Genomic DNA, 12,064 nt, shown 5'->3' with positions numbered 1-12,064 from the left:
ATCAGAAGATGAGAGGAAGGAAATAAGCATCCTCTGCAACCTGCATTTGGGCCCATTCACAATTCAACATGATGCCAACACGCGATAATATTGGGTGTGCCTACACTGCTGGTCGGGCCGTGGGCCTGGATCTGCTCTGTGATCTAATGGCCCAACTGACCATTCACATTCAAAATTCACTTCAATAACTAATCTGACCCCAAGCAATCCCTGTGTAGTATAAATCATGCACTGCCCTGTGATAATTTGGGGGGAGAAAATTGATGCTTCATCATTGGCAATATCTCCAGTCACCAGTGTTTCCCTTGGTGACTGCCAGAGTAAAGCATTTGCTGGAGTTTATATTATTCCATAAGCTGTCAGGTTTTGGTTACTGCTTCTCAACTAAAACATGGTGTCTGACCCTGACAAGTCAGGGTGTTTCAAAGTCAGTGTGGTTTACTTTGCATTAAAAGAGGGCTTTAAACTAAAGTTGCTGGGGGAGGGGAACCTCAATCCATCCCACTCCTTCCGGTGTGATGCCAGTGCCAGTAATAGATGCCCAGAGCCTGGAGAGGGATCACAGGTCAGCAGCAGAGCACCAGAAGAGCAGCACAAAGGAATTCCAGCCACTCCAGCCAGTAAGGCAGCTTCATCGGGGGCCCAGCTTAAATGCCTCTATGCAAATGCACATACATGGGGAATAAGCAAGAGGAGTTAGAGACATGTACACCTGCAGGGCTATGATCTTATTGGCATCATGGAGACATGGTGGGATGGCTCCTATGACTGGAGTGTTGGAAAGGAAGGATACAGGCTCTTTAGGAAGGACAGGCTGGGGAGAGAGGAGGGGTGTCACCCTCTGTTCAATGACCAGCTGAAGTGCAAGGACAGGTAGCCTGGGAGTAATACAGAGAAATTATCCGAGCAGCCAGGGGCCAGGCTAGGAAAGCAAAAGCCCTGATGATAGAATTAAATCTGGCCAGGGACGTCAAGGGCAACAAAAAGAGCTTCTATAGGTACGTCGGTGATAAAAGGAAGACTAGGGAAAATGTGGGCCCTCTCCAGAAGGAAATGGCAGACCTGGTTACCTGGGATATGGAGAAGGCTGAGGTACTCAATGACTTTTTTGTCTCAGTCTTCACCGGCAAGTGCTCCAGCCACACCACCCAAGATGCAGAAGGCAAAGGCAGGGACTGGGAGAATGAAGAACTTCCCACCATAGGAGGGGATCAGGTTTGAGACCATCTAAGCAACCTGAAGGTGTACAAGTCCGTGGGACCTGATGAGGTGCATCCGCAAGTCCTGAGGGAACTGGCGGATGAAATGACTAAGCCACTATCCATCATATCTGAGAAGTCGTGGCAGTCCAGGGATGTTCCCATTGACTGGAAAAGGTGAAGCCTAATGCCCACTTTTAAAAAGGGAAAATAGGAAGACCCAGGGAACTACAGGCTGGTCTCACCTCTGTGCCCAGCAAGATCATGGAGCAGATCCTCTTGGAAGCTATGCTGAGGCACATGGAAAATAAGGAGGTGATTGGTGACAGCCAACATGTCTTCACTAAGGGGTAAATTGTGCCTGACAAATTTGGTGGCCTTCTATGACGGGGCTACAGCGTTGGTGGATAAGGGAAGAGCCACGGACGTCATCTACCTAGGCTTGTGCAAAGCATTTGGCACTGTCCCACACGACATCCTTCTCTAAATTGGGGAGACATGGATTTGACAGATGGACCACTCAGCGGATAAGAAATTGGCTGGATGGTCACACTCAAAGGGTTGCGGTCAATGGCTCCATGTCCAAGTGGAGAGCAGTGACAAGTGGCGTTTGTCAGGGGTCGGTATTGGGACCAGTGCTGTTTAACATCTTTGTCAGTGACATGAACGGTGGAATCGAGTGCACCCTCAGCAAGTTTGCCGATGACACCAAGCTGTGTGGTGTGGTCGACACGCTGGAGGGAAGGGATGCCATCCAGAGGGACATTGATAGCCTTGAGAGGTGGGCCCGTGTGAGCCTCATGAAGTTCAAGTCCACGTGCAAGGTCCTGCATATGGGTCGGGGCAATCCCAAGCACAAATACAGGCTGGGCAGAGAATGGATTGAGAGCAGCTCTGTGGATAAAGACTTGGGGGTGTTGGTTGACGAGAATCTGGACATGACGCAGCAATGTGCATTTGCAGCCCAGAAAGCCAACCGTATCCTGGCCTACATAACAAGAAGCATTACCAGCAGGTCGAGGGAGAGGATTCTGCTCCTCTGCTCCGCTCTGGTGAGACCCCACCTGCAGTTCTGTGTCCAGATCTGGGGTCCTCAGCACAGGAGAGACATCGACCTGTTGGATTGGGTCCAGAGGAGGGCCACGAAGGTGATCAGAGGGCTGGAGCCCCTCTCCTATGAAGACAGGCTAAGAGTTGGGGTCGTTCAGCCCGGAGAAGAGAAGGCTCCAGGGAGACCTTATAGCAGCCTGCCAGTACCTAAAGGGGGACTACGACAAAGCTGGAGAGGGACTTTTTACAAGGGCTGTAAGTGGAAGGTGTCCCTGCCCATGGCAGAGGGGTTGAAGTAGATGATCTTTAAGACCCTTCCAACCCAAACCATTCTGTGATTCTATGAAAAAATAGACTATTTGCACTAATGCAGTCACTGACCATGTCTCAACTGAAAAGGTGTTTTGTGAATCTACCTCTTAACTGTAACCAAAGATAGGAGTGCTCTCTTAGTTTCAGTGCAAGATGAAACATTAATTTACCTTCAGTGTTGATTTGAACTAACCCATTTTGCTTTGCCCTGAAATGGAGGGCACACAAAGTGTAACCACCTTTCCGTTCATGATGTAGCTTCTTCAACTACGAAGCTCCCCAACTATTCTGCAGGAGCTTCTCTATACCAAATATCAGTATCTTTGTACTTTTCCACCCATGCAACATTTAAAGAGAGTTTAGTTTCCCTCCCATGGCCAAGAGACCTCATTCTCCTTTACCCAGGAGGACTTCCTGACCTGCCAGAGAAAGAAACTGTGACTTCAGTTTCCCCTGTGGGTGGACAGTATGTGGTCCTATCCATGTTGGGTAAGATTTCAATTTAGCAAAGTTTCTGCTAATAGGATGGGTTTTTAAAATTATTTATTCGCATACCTCCTGTGTCAGGGCTAAAAGTGTGGTATGACTGACAGCGAAATACATTGTATTATAAAGGTTTTGGAAACAGTAAGCTGAATATATAACATCAGCACACCATTCCATTCATGTAGCTAATATGTCACCATATTGCTCAAAGATTCATTTGGAACTTGGACTCTAACACATGCATATAAAAAGAAAAATCCAAACAATTTTTTCTGTGCTTGTACAATGCAACAATATTACTATTATTTATTTGGAATTCTATATTATTATCAATAGACACATTAATCAAGATGGAGAAGAGAAACAGAGACTTCTGTATGTATTAGTTTCATGGGGGAGTCTTGTGATTTTAAGGTCATCGTAGCCAAATGATATGAATGAACTATTTAAGGAGAAACTAGTGAAGATTGAACTTTAGTAAGTTATTTATAGCAATTGAGTCCAAAGCAATCAAAGTATGGAGCCTTTACTGAACTCTTGTTCTGCTCGAGAAGGTACATTTATGAAATCTTTGCTTGAGAGGAAGATGTTGCTGTCCCTCTAAAAACTTGCTTTAATAAAAGAAAATCTTTGACATGTATTAATGGAGATGAAGATTTTTTCAGTTCCATTTTATATTTAAGGCTATCATTCCATTAATCAAGTAGCTGACTAAATTTAAGGTAGTTAGCCTTCATTGAAATGTATGAATAATACAGTTTTGATTTTGAATCTACTCATGTACTAGCCTATGTATTTTATTTTGCATAGAAAGGTCCATTCTCTTGTTTAGGTCATTCTGTTAAAAAATTGAACAAAAATCTTCAATGCTTTGAATGAATTGCAACAGACGCTACCTTCAAAAAGGTAGGAATCCGTCACTGCTTTCTGGCAGTGACCTGACACTTGAAAGCCCCGTCTGTCCTTCCAGTAGTGAGAATAGAATACAAGGAAAAAAAAAAAAGAAAAATTAACTGAGGTTGGATTCACTCTACAGGTACATCAGGAATCAGATCAAACTGAAGAGTACCTCTGCTTGGCTTATTAGAAAATAAATGGGAAAGTTGCATGTAACATGAAAAATGTAGTAAGAATATGTTCTTCTTGGTTATGAGCAATGAATATTTTTGCCCCTGCTCACCATAGCTAATATGTCCCACATTGGCTCACAGCTTATCCCCTTACACCCGGGAGTTCAGCAAGTTTCACCTTTATATTCCATATAGGTGAATTTTATTGACCATGCTGAGTCAGGAGTACTCATTTTAATACTTGGGAGCTGAGTGGGGTAGCAAAAGTCTAAAGGAAGACCTGAGCAAGGAAAATATGTTCTGAAATGTTGATTTCTTAAACAGGCACTTAAAAATTTTTGTATGGATCAGGGCATAAAAATTATGTACCTCTTAAAAAATAGATACAACTGGATTTTTAAGTTTATGGGTCAAAGACCTTAAATGTTTCAAATCTTCAGCAGTAGTTCAAGACTGGATAGTTCAGCTTCTTACTGTGTTACCTATTTATAAATAAAATAAAATAGTCCCTTTTTAGATTCAGGAAGAAGGATCTATTTTAATATACCAATCAGTTAGTTTTGTTTTGAAAGCAACAGCAAGTATACTGTTTCATCATCAATTTGAATCTTCCTTTCACTTTCCCACTGGCTTCAAGTCACCTTCCAATCTTTTAAACTCCTCTCTTTTCAATCTCTGTTTTTTATGGACCTTAGAAAGTGTTCTTTTTTTCCCTAGCATCAGAAGGCTTGACCCTTACTTTTATATTTTACAAACATTAATATTCTATGCATACCCGTAATATAAACATTCTGATCACCAATAAAATAAAACAATATGGAGAATAGTTAACATTTGCTACACTGATTTCTGAACACCTTCTGTATTTCATTACAAAGGCATAGACAGAATATCATATAACTTTGGTGGGGTATGCAGAGATTTTGAAACTTCCTCATGAACATGTGTGTGTCAGATGTATTCTGTGACTGTTGTAACAGGAGTAATGTTGCACCATGATGTGATGTAAGACAGATGATATACTATGATTTCTGTGTTTCCATTTCACTCACTGTGTGTATGATCAGTTAAAGTCAGTGGAAGACAAAACCAGAAATCCTTTGACAATCCACTAGCTGATTTAGGAGAGGGTTCAAGTTTGGGGTTCAACCACTGGACCACAATTGTAGGTAGCTTCCTATTTGCTCCTTTGGAGAAGTACCTTGTCTTGGTGGGGGCAAGGGGGGGAAGATTTGTAGAAGCTTTGTAAAAACTGAACTAGCCTTAGAGTTTTTAACTTATTCTTCCCAAGCATATTTCATTCACACAAATTTGAAAAAGTATTTTAAAGATAACGCAAAGTAAAAACTATTTGGCAGAACTCTTTTGCTTAAGGTAGTAGCTTCATTTCCACAGATTATTTTTCTTCCATTATTTTCTTTCTTTTGGTCTCAAATGGAAGTAAAAAATCAAATGTTTTTCTACTATCTTTCATGATTTGACTCCTCATCTTATTAACATACCAACTGCATTAAATATTATTCACATTGGTGCTTTAGCATAAATGCTAGAAGCTCAAAACATCAAATAAATTCTCAGCTGGCAGGCTAGTGCAGTGATTTTTTCCAGGGCTGACTGTACTGCCACCACAGTAGGTATTCATTCTCTGCTGGAAGTGAAGGTGTAAGGGGTTTTTTCATCCTGAGACAGACAGGTTGCTTGTGTAGAGCGGTAGAAGGTTAGTTTTCCGTAAGTTTTTGTGGGAGGATAGAGAAATGGATCATAACACCATCCTCATTTTATTTTTCTAAAGCTTTCAGCCAAAACCCTTGAGAATTTTGACAGCCATTAGCAGTGGCATCACTTTGTTCTTTCAAATTTAGATATTTACGAAACATGTTTTTCTCTTCTGTTTTTAGCACAAGAAGAATGGGCCACAACCCGTTCCAGCCTAAAGGCACCACCTCCAAGGTCAGCCAGAGGGGGTTACAGGGAACACCCCTATGGTAGATATTGAAGGTCCTCCTCATCTGTGACCTCATCTCAAAGACAATTAATAGCCTGTGGTCTCCACATAAACAGCAACAAGACAAGTAATAGTCCATTTCTTTTCTATCCTAGGGATTACTGCTCATTATTATCCTATGTACTACTTGTATTTCCTATAACATTGGAGTGACATTGGCGTTAGTATTATTTTATAACACGGACTTAAAAAAACAGAGACAAAAAACCTTTGGCAAGCATTGTCTATAAACCATTAAAAGATGATGTTCTGTTGGTTGTATTCATTGCTGTGTGTAACTTAAAAATTTAGCATGACACTGTTACAGATCTTGAGTCTCTCTACATACTAGCTAAGGCTGAGTTTTTGTTTAGGGTTGCTGAAAGACTGTAATATGGTTCTTTTTTTTCCTTTTTTTTTATTTTGAACCAGACAATAATCAAGCTGTAGATAAGATGTTTTAACCTGTCTTTTTTAATATATGTTAGTTTAGATTAAGATGTTCGATATTAAGTTTGTAAATTTAATTTTAAATGCTGTTTTAATGGGGTTGAAAACAAGCAGCTACTGTATGTATGTAGCTAACTGAAATTGTTCAGTGTTTTAACCTGTATTTGTTTAAAAAAAATCACATAAAGTTCCATGTGTAAGCTTCTCTAAATAGGAAACCATAACTTTGTCAAATATGTTTGCCATAATTTGTCAATAAAGCTGAAACCTTTTGTAACAAACTAAATTTGGAATTACTTGTTTTCTAGCTTTAAATGCCTGCTTTATTTCTTTTTCAAGAGATGCCTAAAATGTTTTTTATATAAAAATTACAAAAATGAACCCAAGCCTGTTTTAAGATTTTTTGTGTAAGACTTTAAAAGTTGTATTAATAACTTCTGGTTGTTAAATAATTTAAAAGTTAACAAACTAAACTGTTACATGAATCATGGTTAGTATCCACTAATGTATAACATGTTAATGGAAAAAAATGCTTTAGAACAATAAATGGATTTTAAACTATCCTCTAAGCTTGATCTTGCTAAACACAAACTCTGATTGACTTGTTTGTATTAGCATGTCTCTCGTGAGAATGTAATGGAGTTTAAAGAGGTAAGATTACCACTTACCACTGTTAGACTGTCTAAATGCTAGTTCTCCAACCTTTGAGTTTCCCCGCACATTAAATATCCCATTCAACATGTAAGCATTGCATAGATTCACCTATTTGTTTTCACTCAGAAGAGTGCGTTGACTGCATTTTTCGTAGTATATAACAATTTGTCTTGATAAACAAATCATCAGTGTCACTGCCCAGTTGTTGGTACTCAACTTCAAAAACTTTATTTGTAATTTTCAGTGCTAAATATCACCGCCCTTGAAGGCAGTTTAGAGGGCTGATATTTCTTTTGAGACTATCAGACTTGATGGCTGATGATTATTAAGGAAATATGTCGCAGGACTCAAAGGATGACTAAACGTTAAACAGGTAACACTAATAGTAACTCTGTAATTTTGAGTATGCAACAGTAATGTTAAATATTCTCAGTTATTAAGTTACTGATAGTTAAAAAAGTAAACCTACCAAAAGATAACAAATAGGTATATAGGCTATTAAACCAGCTAATTAACATTAACTAGTGACAACAAAATTATTCTACAATATATAACCCTCAAGGTAATAAACAGAACTAAAATTAACAATAATAGTAATGCAACTCTTGCTAACAACAAATATATAACCTAAATTTTGATGAAAAAAAAGAAAAAAAGAACAGAAGACTTGATAGTAGGGATGCCAAAACTGTTAATCCTTTAAATACAGTCTTTTTGTTTACAGTGGCTTTTTGTCAATGTGATTGGTTTACTTTTTTGATGAGAATAAAGTACAGGCCTATTGCTGTTCAGTTTGTGAACAAAATCTCTTGCAGCTGGAGTTGCATGCTAACTCTTTTTGAATAGTTTATGAAGCATATGTTTTGTCGTTTGAAGTGTTTAAGTGAATTTAGTAGGCTACATGATGGTTACATTGAGTTTATTCTGTCTCACTATTTCAGGGACTCACAGGCACTGGACAACTAAGCAGCAGATCTGCTGAGAAGTGGTCAGGTAAGCTCTGCCGCATCTCAGGGTTTTTTCTTATTTCCTATTTTGTCTGTGCATTTGGCTTTACTAACACACAGAAGTGCATTCAGCTAGAGTTTTAAAATAAATAATTCTTTCCAGCAATGTTTCCCTGCATAGCAGCATAGTGATTATGGTATAATGGCAGTCAAAACATTTGCTTGTATATGGTATGATGCCCTTCATTTAAATAAAAGAAGTCTTGTCATCTAGCCTTTTAATGGTAAATATTAAGATGGTATACTTTATAACTGCTCCTGCTAAAAACAAGAGCTGGTGTTTATTAAAAGCATGCCTACATTTTGGAAAAAAACTAGTCACATGACATAGAAAAATACAATGCTGGTTTACCTTTGGTTCTCAAAATATTTATCATTTCCTCCTATGTCAAAAGTATCTATAAAGAGACAAGAAGCTTGTTATTTATTCTTTTGCTTGGTAGGTTTTTCTTTTTTGTGCTTTAGAATGGCAGAGACATTAATGGTATTACCATGCAATGGCATGGATCAAGGCATAACTTTCTATATTTCTCTGTTAAATGCATTTAAACATAAAGGTGTATCTTGCGTAACCTTCTTACATAGACTTCAGATTATATATGAGTTTTTTGATTGAAGACAAATGTCATTGCTGGAAACACAAAAAAAATTCTGCTCGGATACAACTTTGTCCACTCACTCAGAAGTGTCAACCTAATCACAATACGAAAAGTACAAATTCTCTTCCTCTCTCATGATCGTTAAACTAGAAAAGAGTTAATAAACAAAAACTGATGAAGTTGCACACCAAATACACAATCCCAGACACATTTATTACTCTGGCATCTTTTCCCCTGATTGTGGTCTGGCTGATTAAACGTTTTCCAGCTATCGGTGTATTCAACGGTTACTTACAAACCGCGAGTTGTGTTGTATAACAAGATAAAAAGGGCTTAATCTTCCTCTCCAAAGAGTTGCCTCAAGACCTTTATAAACTTGTTTGATTTATGTGCTACAACCACGCTATAGGCCAAAGTGATATAACACGGCATTAAGATTTGTCTGCATATTGCGGTCACATCAGTGTGAGCGTACCACTATAGTAAAAATCTTCCATCTACCCACCTTGCATATAGTTATACAAATGTGCTTCAGTCAGTATATGTTATATCTATACAGACAAGAAAAACACACTCCACTGCTATAAATACAGTTTTGTACTGGTCTAACTGTGATTCTAGATTATTATACATTATAGATTTTACTATATAAGTATTTCAGGAAATGCTCATAGGCCTTACTGAAATGATTAATGACACAAAACTGTGAGCAGGTCATACCTGATGCAAGTGAGATCCAGGGCAAAGTACATAAAATTAATTTCTCACTTGTGCATCAGATTTTTATGTGAGGGTAACTAGTGTGAAATCCTTGAGGATGGACGCCAATAAATACAGCTTCATAGCAAAGCAGTGTCCTTTAATATTATTGTCTCAAAGTCCACTTTACAGCCCTTATTTGTGTAGATTAAAAAAAATGCAGAATATGTCAGTAAAATGATGCATTGTGAAATATTCTTATATAAGAATTATTTAGAAAAAGTAGGTTAGTAAGTCAGTGCAAGCAACTGTTTATGCAAACATTTGTTCTATTGATTTTCAGGAAATTAGTATGAAAAATTACCCATGACTGCATGTGCTGTTCTGTGCTAACTACAAAGTATCTTTCACATCAGTTTCTGAAGTAGTCTTACAATAAATCAGCTATGTCTTAATAAAAAAATCCACCTTAGTTTGTGAAAGAATAACAAGAGAGTCTGGTTATCCTAATTAACAGTCATCTTTAGGGCTTCCATGAAAAGCTGTGATGTATTCCACACATCCACCAGTCAGTTCAGCCATAATTCTGAGGTCCTGTAAACTTACATGAATCATCAGAAAACACAGAACTTCAATTGTGCTACAGATAATTCCAAGACACTAGTCACCAACTAAACATTTTCTTTGGATGAATTCACATGCCAAGTAGTTTTGTTTGTAATAGGAAGAAAAACTAGTCTAAAATATCAAAACAATGAATAAAAAACCCTGGAAAAGCAAACCAGAGTTGAAAAAGCAAAATTTCTGTTAAAAGATTTCTAAGAATTATTTTTATTGTCCAGGTTGACCTCATCTATAGAACAGTTTGATCTTTAAAAGAAAGTAGTGCATTATAATTTTCGGTACTTGAAACAGCAAAATATATTATTTTACAGAATCGCACTAAAAGATTCTTAATTGTACCTCTGCAGCATCAAGCTAAATATTCTTTCATTGTTTTCTTTCTAAAATGGAGCTGTCTACTTTTGAAAATTTCTTTGTTTTCATGAGATAGTAGATAATACATGCATTTCTGGGTGAAAACCCTGATTACCCTAAATGGGTAGGCTATCGCATTATAAATGCAAACGATGGATGTTCCAAAAAGTACTTGTTATGAATAGAATCAATGAGCGTGTTTCGAAACGGGTGGTTTCTGGAGGCGGGTTATGCAACATTTGGCAGTCGGCATTGTGGAAGTGGCGATGGGGTAGCGGAGTGGCTGCCACAGTGGTAGAACCGGTAGCTTCGTACATCGTACTGACACAGCTTCACGAGCCAGGAGTTTAGTCTGAAAGGAGGGAGCAATTTTCACATCCAGCTAGAAGCAGAGTAGGAAGAACGCGCCAAAGGGCTGGGAGCGTTGTCAGCGGCTGGGGCAGAACCCACCCAGCCGCACCACCGGGCATGAGCTCCTGGATGGGAAACAGGCGAGGAAGAGTTGCACCACTGGACTGTTTTGTCTAGCAGACTTGTGGCATGTATTCAAGAGCCATTCTAACTGAAAAAATCAGATATCCCTAGAGTAGCAGCCTTTATCAGAAAATGAAGTAGCACCATGTAGCCATTTCTTTCCTATGCAGCTTATCTTACCCTGTTTAAACAAAAAGATCTTGAAACTTCATATGAATAAGTGAAGAACCTTAGGAAGTGCAGTATACCTGACCTCACCTCAAAGGACATTGACAATGTTTTTCTAGCTCAACTCGGTCCTCAACCTCCATTCAGAATAACAGAGCTCTAGCCGTAAAGCTAGGAGTATTCCTTACCTGCGCATGCCCCATTCAGTCTATAACCCAGCCATAATTGCTCCATTATACTTCAACGCGTGCTGCCTTCTAAACCGAGTAACACCGATGTTCATGGAAGTGCGTGAATGCATGTAAAGCAGGTGACTGTGTCTGTGGTAGCTCTGAAGGAACGGCCGTGAAGACCTGGTCACTAAGCACGGCGGGCTGGAAGAGCCCGTGCCTCCCTATTGCGAGGGAGCTGCCAGACCGCAGCCGGACTGCGGTACTGAGCCGAGTACCTGGAATTTAGTAAAGCAACCAAGGTTGTGTTAGAACCAGGATAATGAACATGTATGAGTGCATCAATTAAAAGGCTTAATGTTTTATCGTGATAATATGGATTTATGGTAGTCCTCATGAAATATCATCCAGGATTATTATCTGAAGGTTAAAGTCAAGAACAAGTAAGCAATGTATTGTGTTCCAATAAAAAACAATTTGGTCTACAGTCATAGTGTATTTCCTTCATGTTTAACAGTAGGAGTGGTGTTGTGTGTACTGTCTTTCTAAGTCCAAAGTTTTGCGAGAGTCAAATAACGCAGTTACAGAATTATAAACGGTGGTGAAGGAGAGTCATAGAATAAACTGAACATCAGAGAGAAAAAGTCTTTGTTAACATCTGAAAGAAGAATATGATCCATTAAGGAAGGGAAGTCCTAGAAAGTTTTCCATATTGTGTTGTATTAACTTGCAGAAGCAAGTTAAGTCAAGATTGTATAAAGATT

General features: G+C 38.8%; 1 protein-coding gene across 1 annotated transcript in view; it reads left to right on the top strand.

Moving 5' to 3' along the window:
- The window catches only part of KHDRBS2 (KH RNA binding domain containing, signal transduction associated 2), a 273,194-nt gene extending 265,023 nt beyond the window's left edge, over window positions 1-8,171 (top strand). Inside the window, exons 8-9 of the mRNA XM_075047019.1 lie at window positions 6,016-6,067; window positions 8,147-8,171. Coding sequence (XP_074903120.1) covers window positions 6,016-6,067; window positions 8,147-8,171 — 77 coding nt within the window. The remainder of the gene's footprint in view (window positions 1-6,015; window positions 6,068-8,146) is intronic.
- The last annotated feature ends 3,893 nt before the right edge of the window (window positions 8,172-12,064 follow it).

Source organism: Buteo buteo, chromosome 15 (genome assembly GCF_964188355.1).
Source record: "Buteo buteo chromosome 15, bButBut1.hap1.1, whole genome shotgun sequence".
Taxonomy (NCBI): Eukaryota; Metazoa; Chordata; class Aves; order Accipitriformes; family Accipitridae; genus Buteo; species Buteo buteo.
Note: the sequence above shows the minus strand (reverse complement) of the source record. Positions and strands in the feature narration are given on the sequence as shown.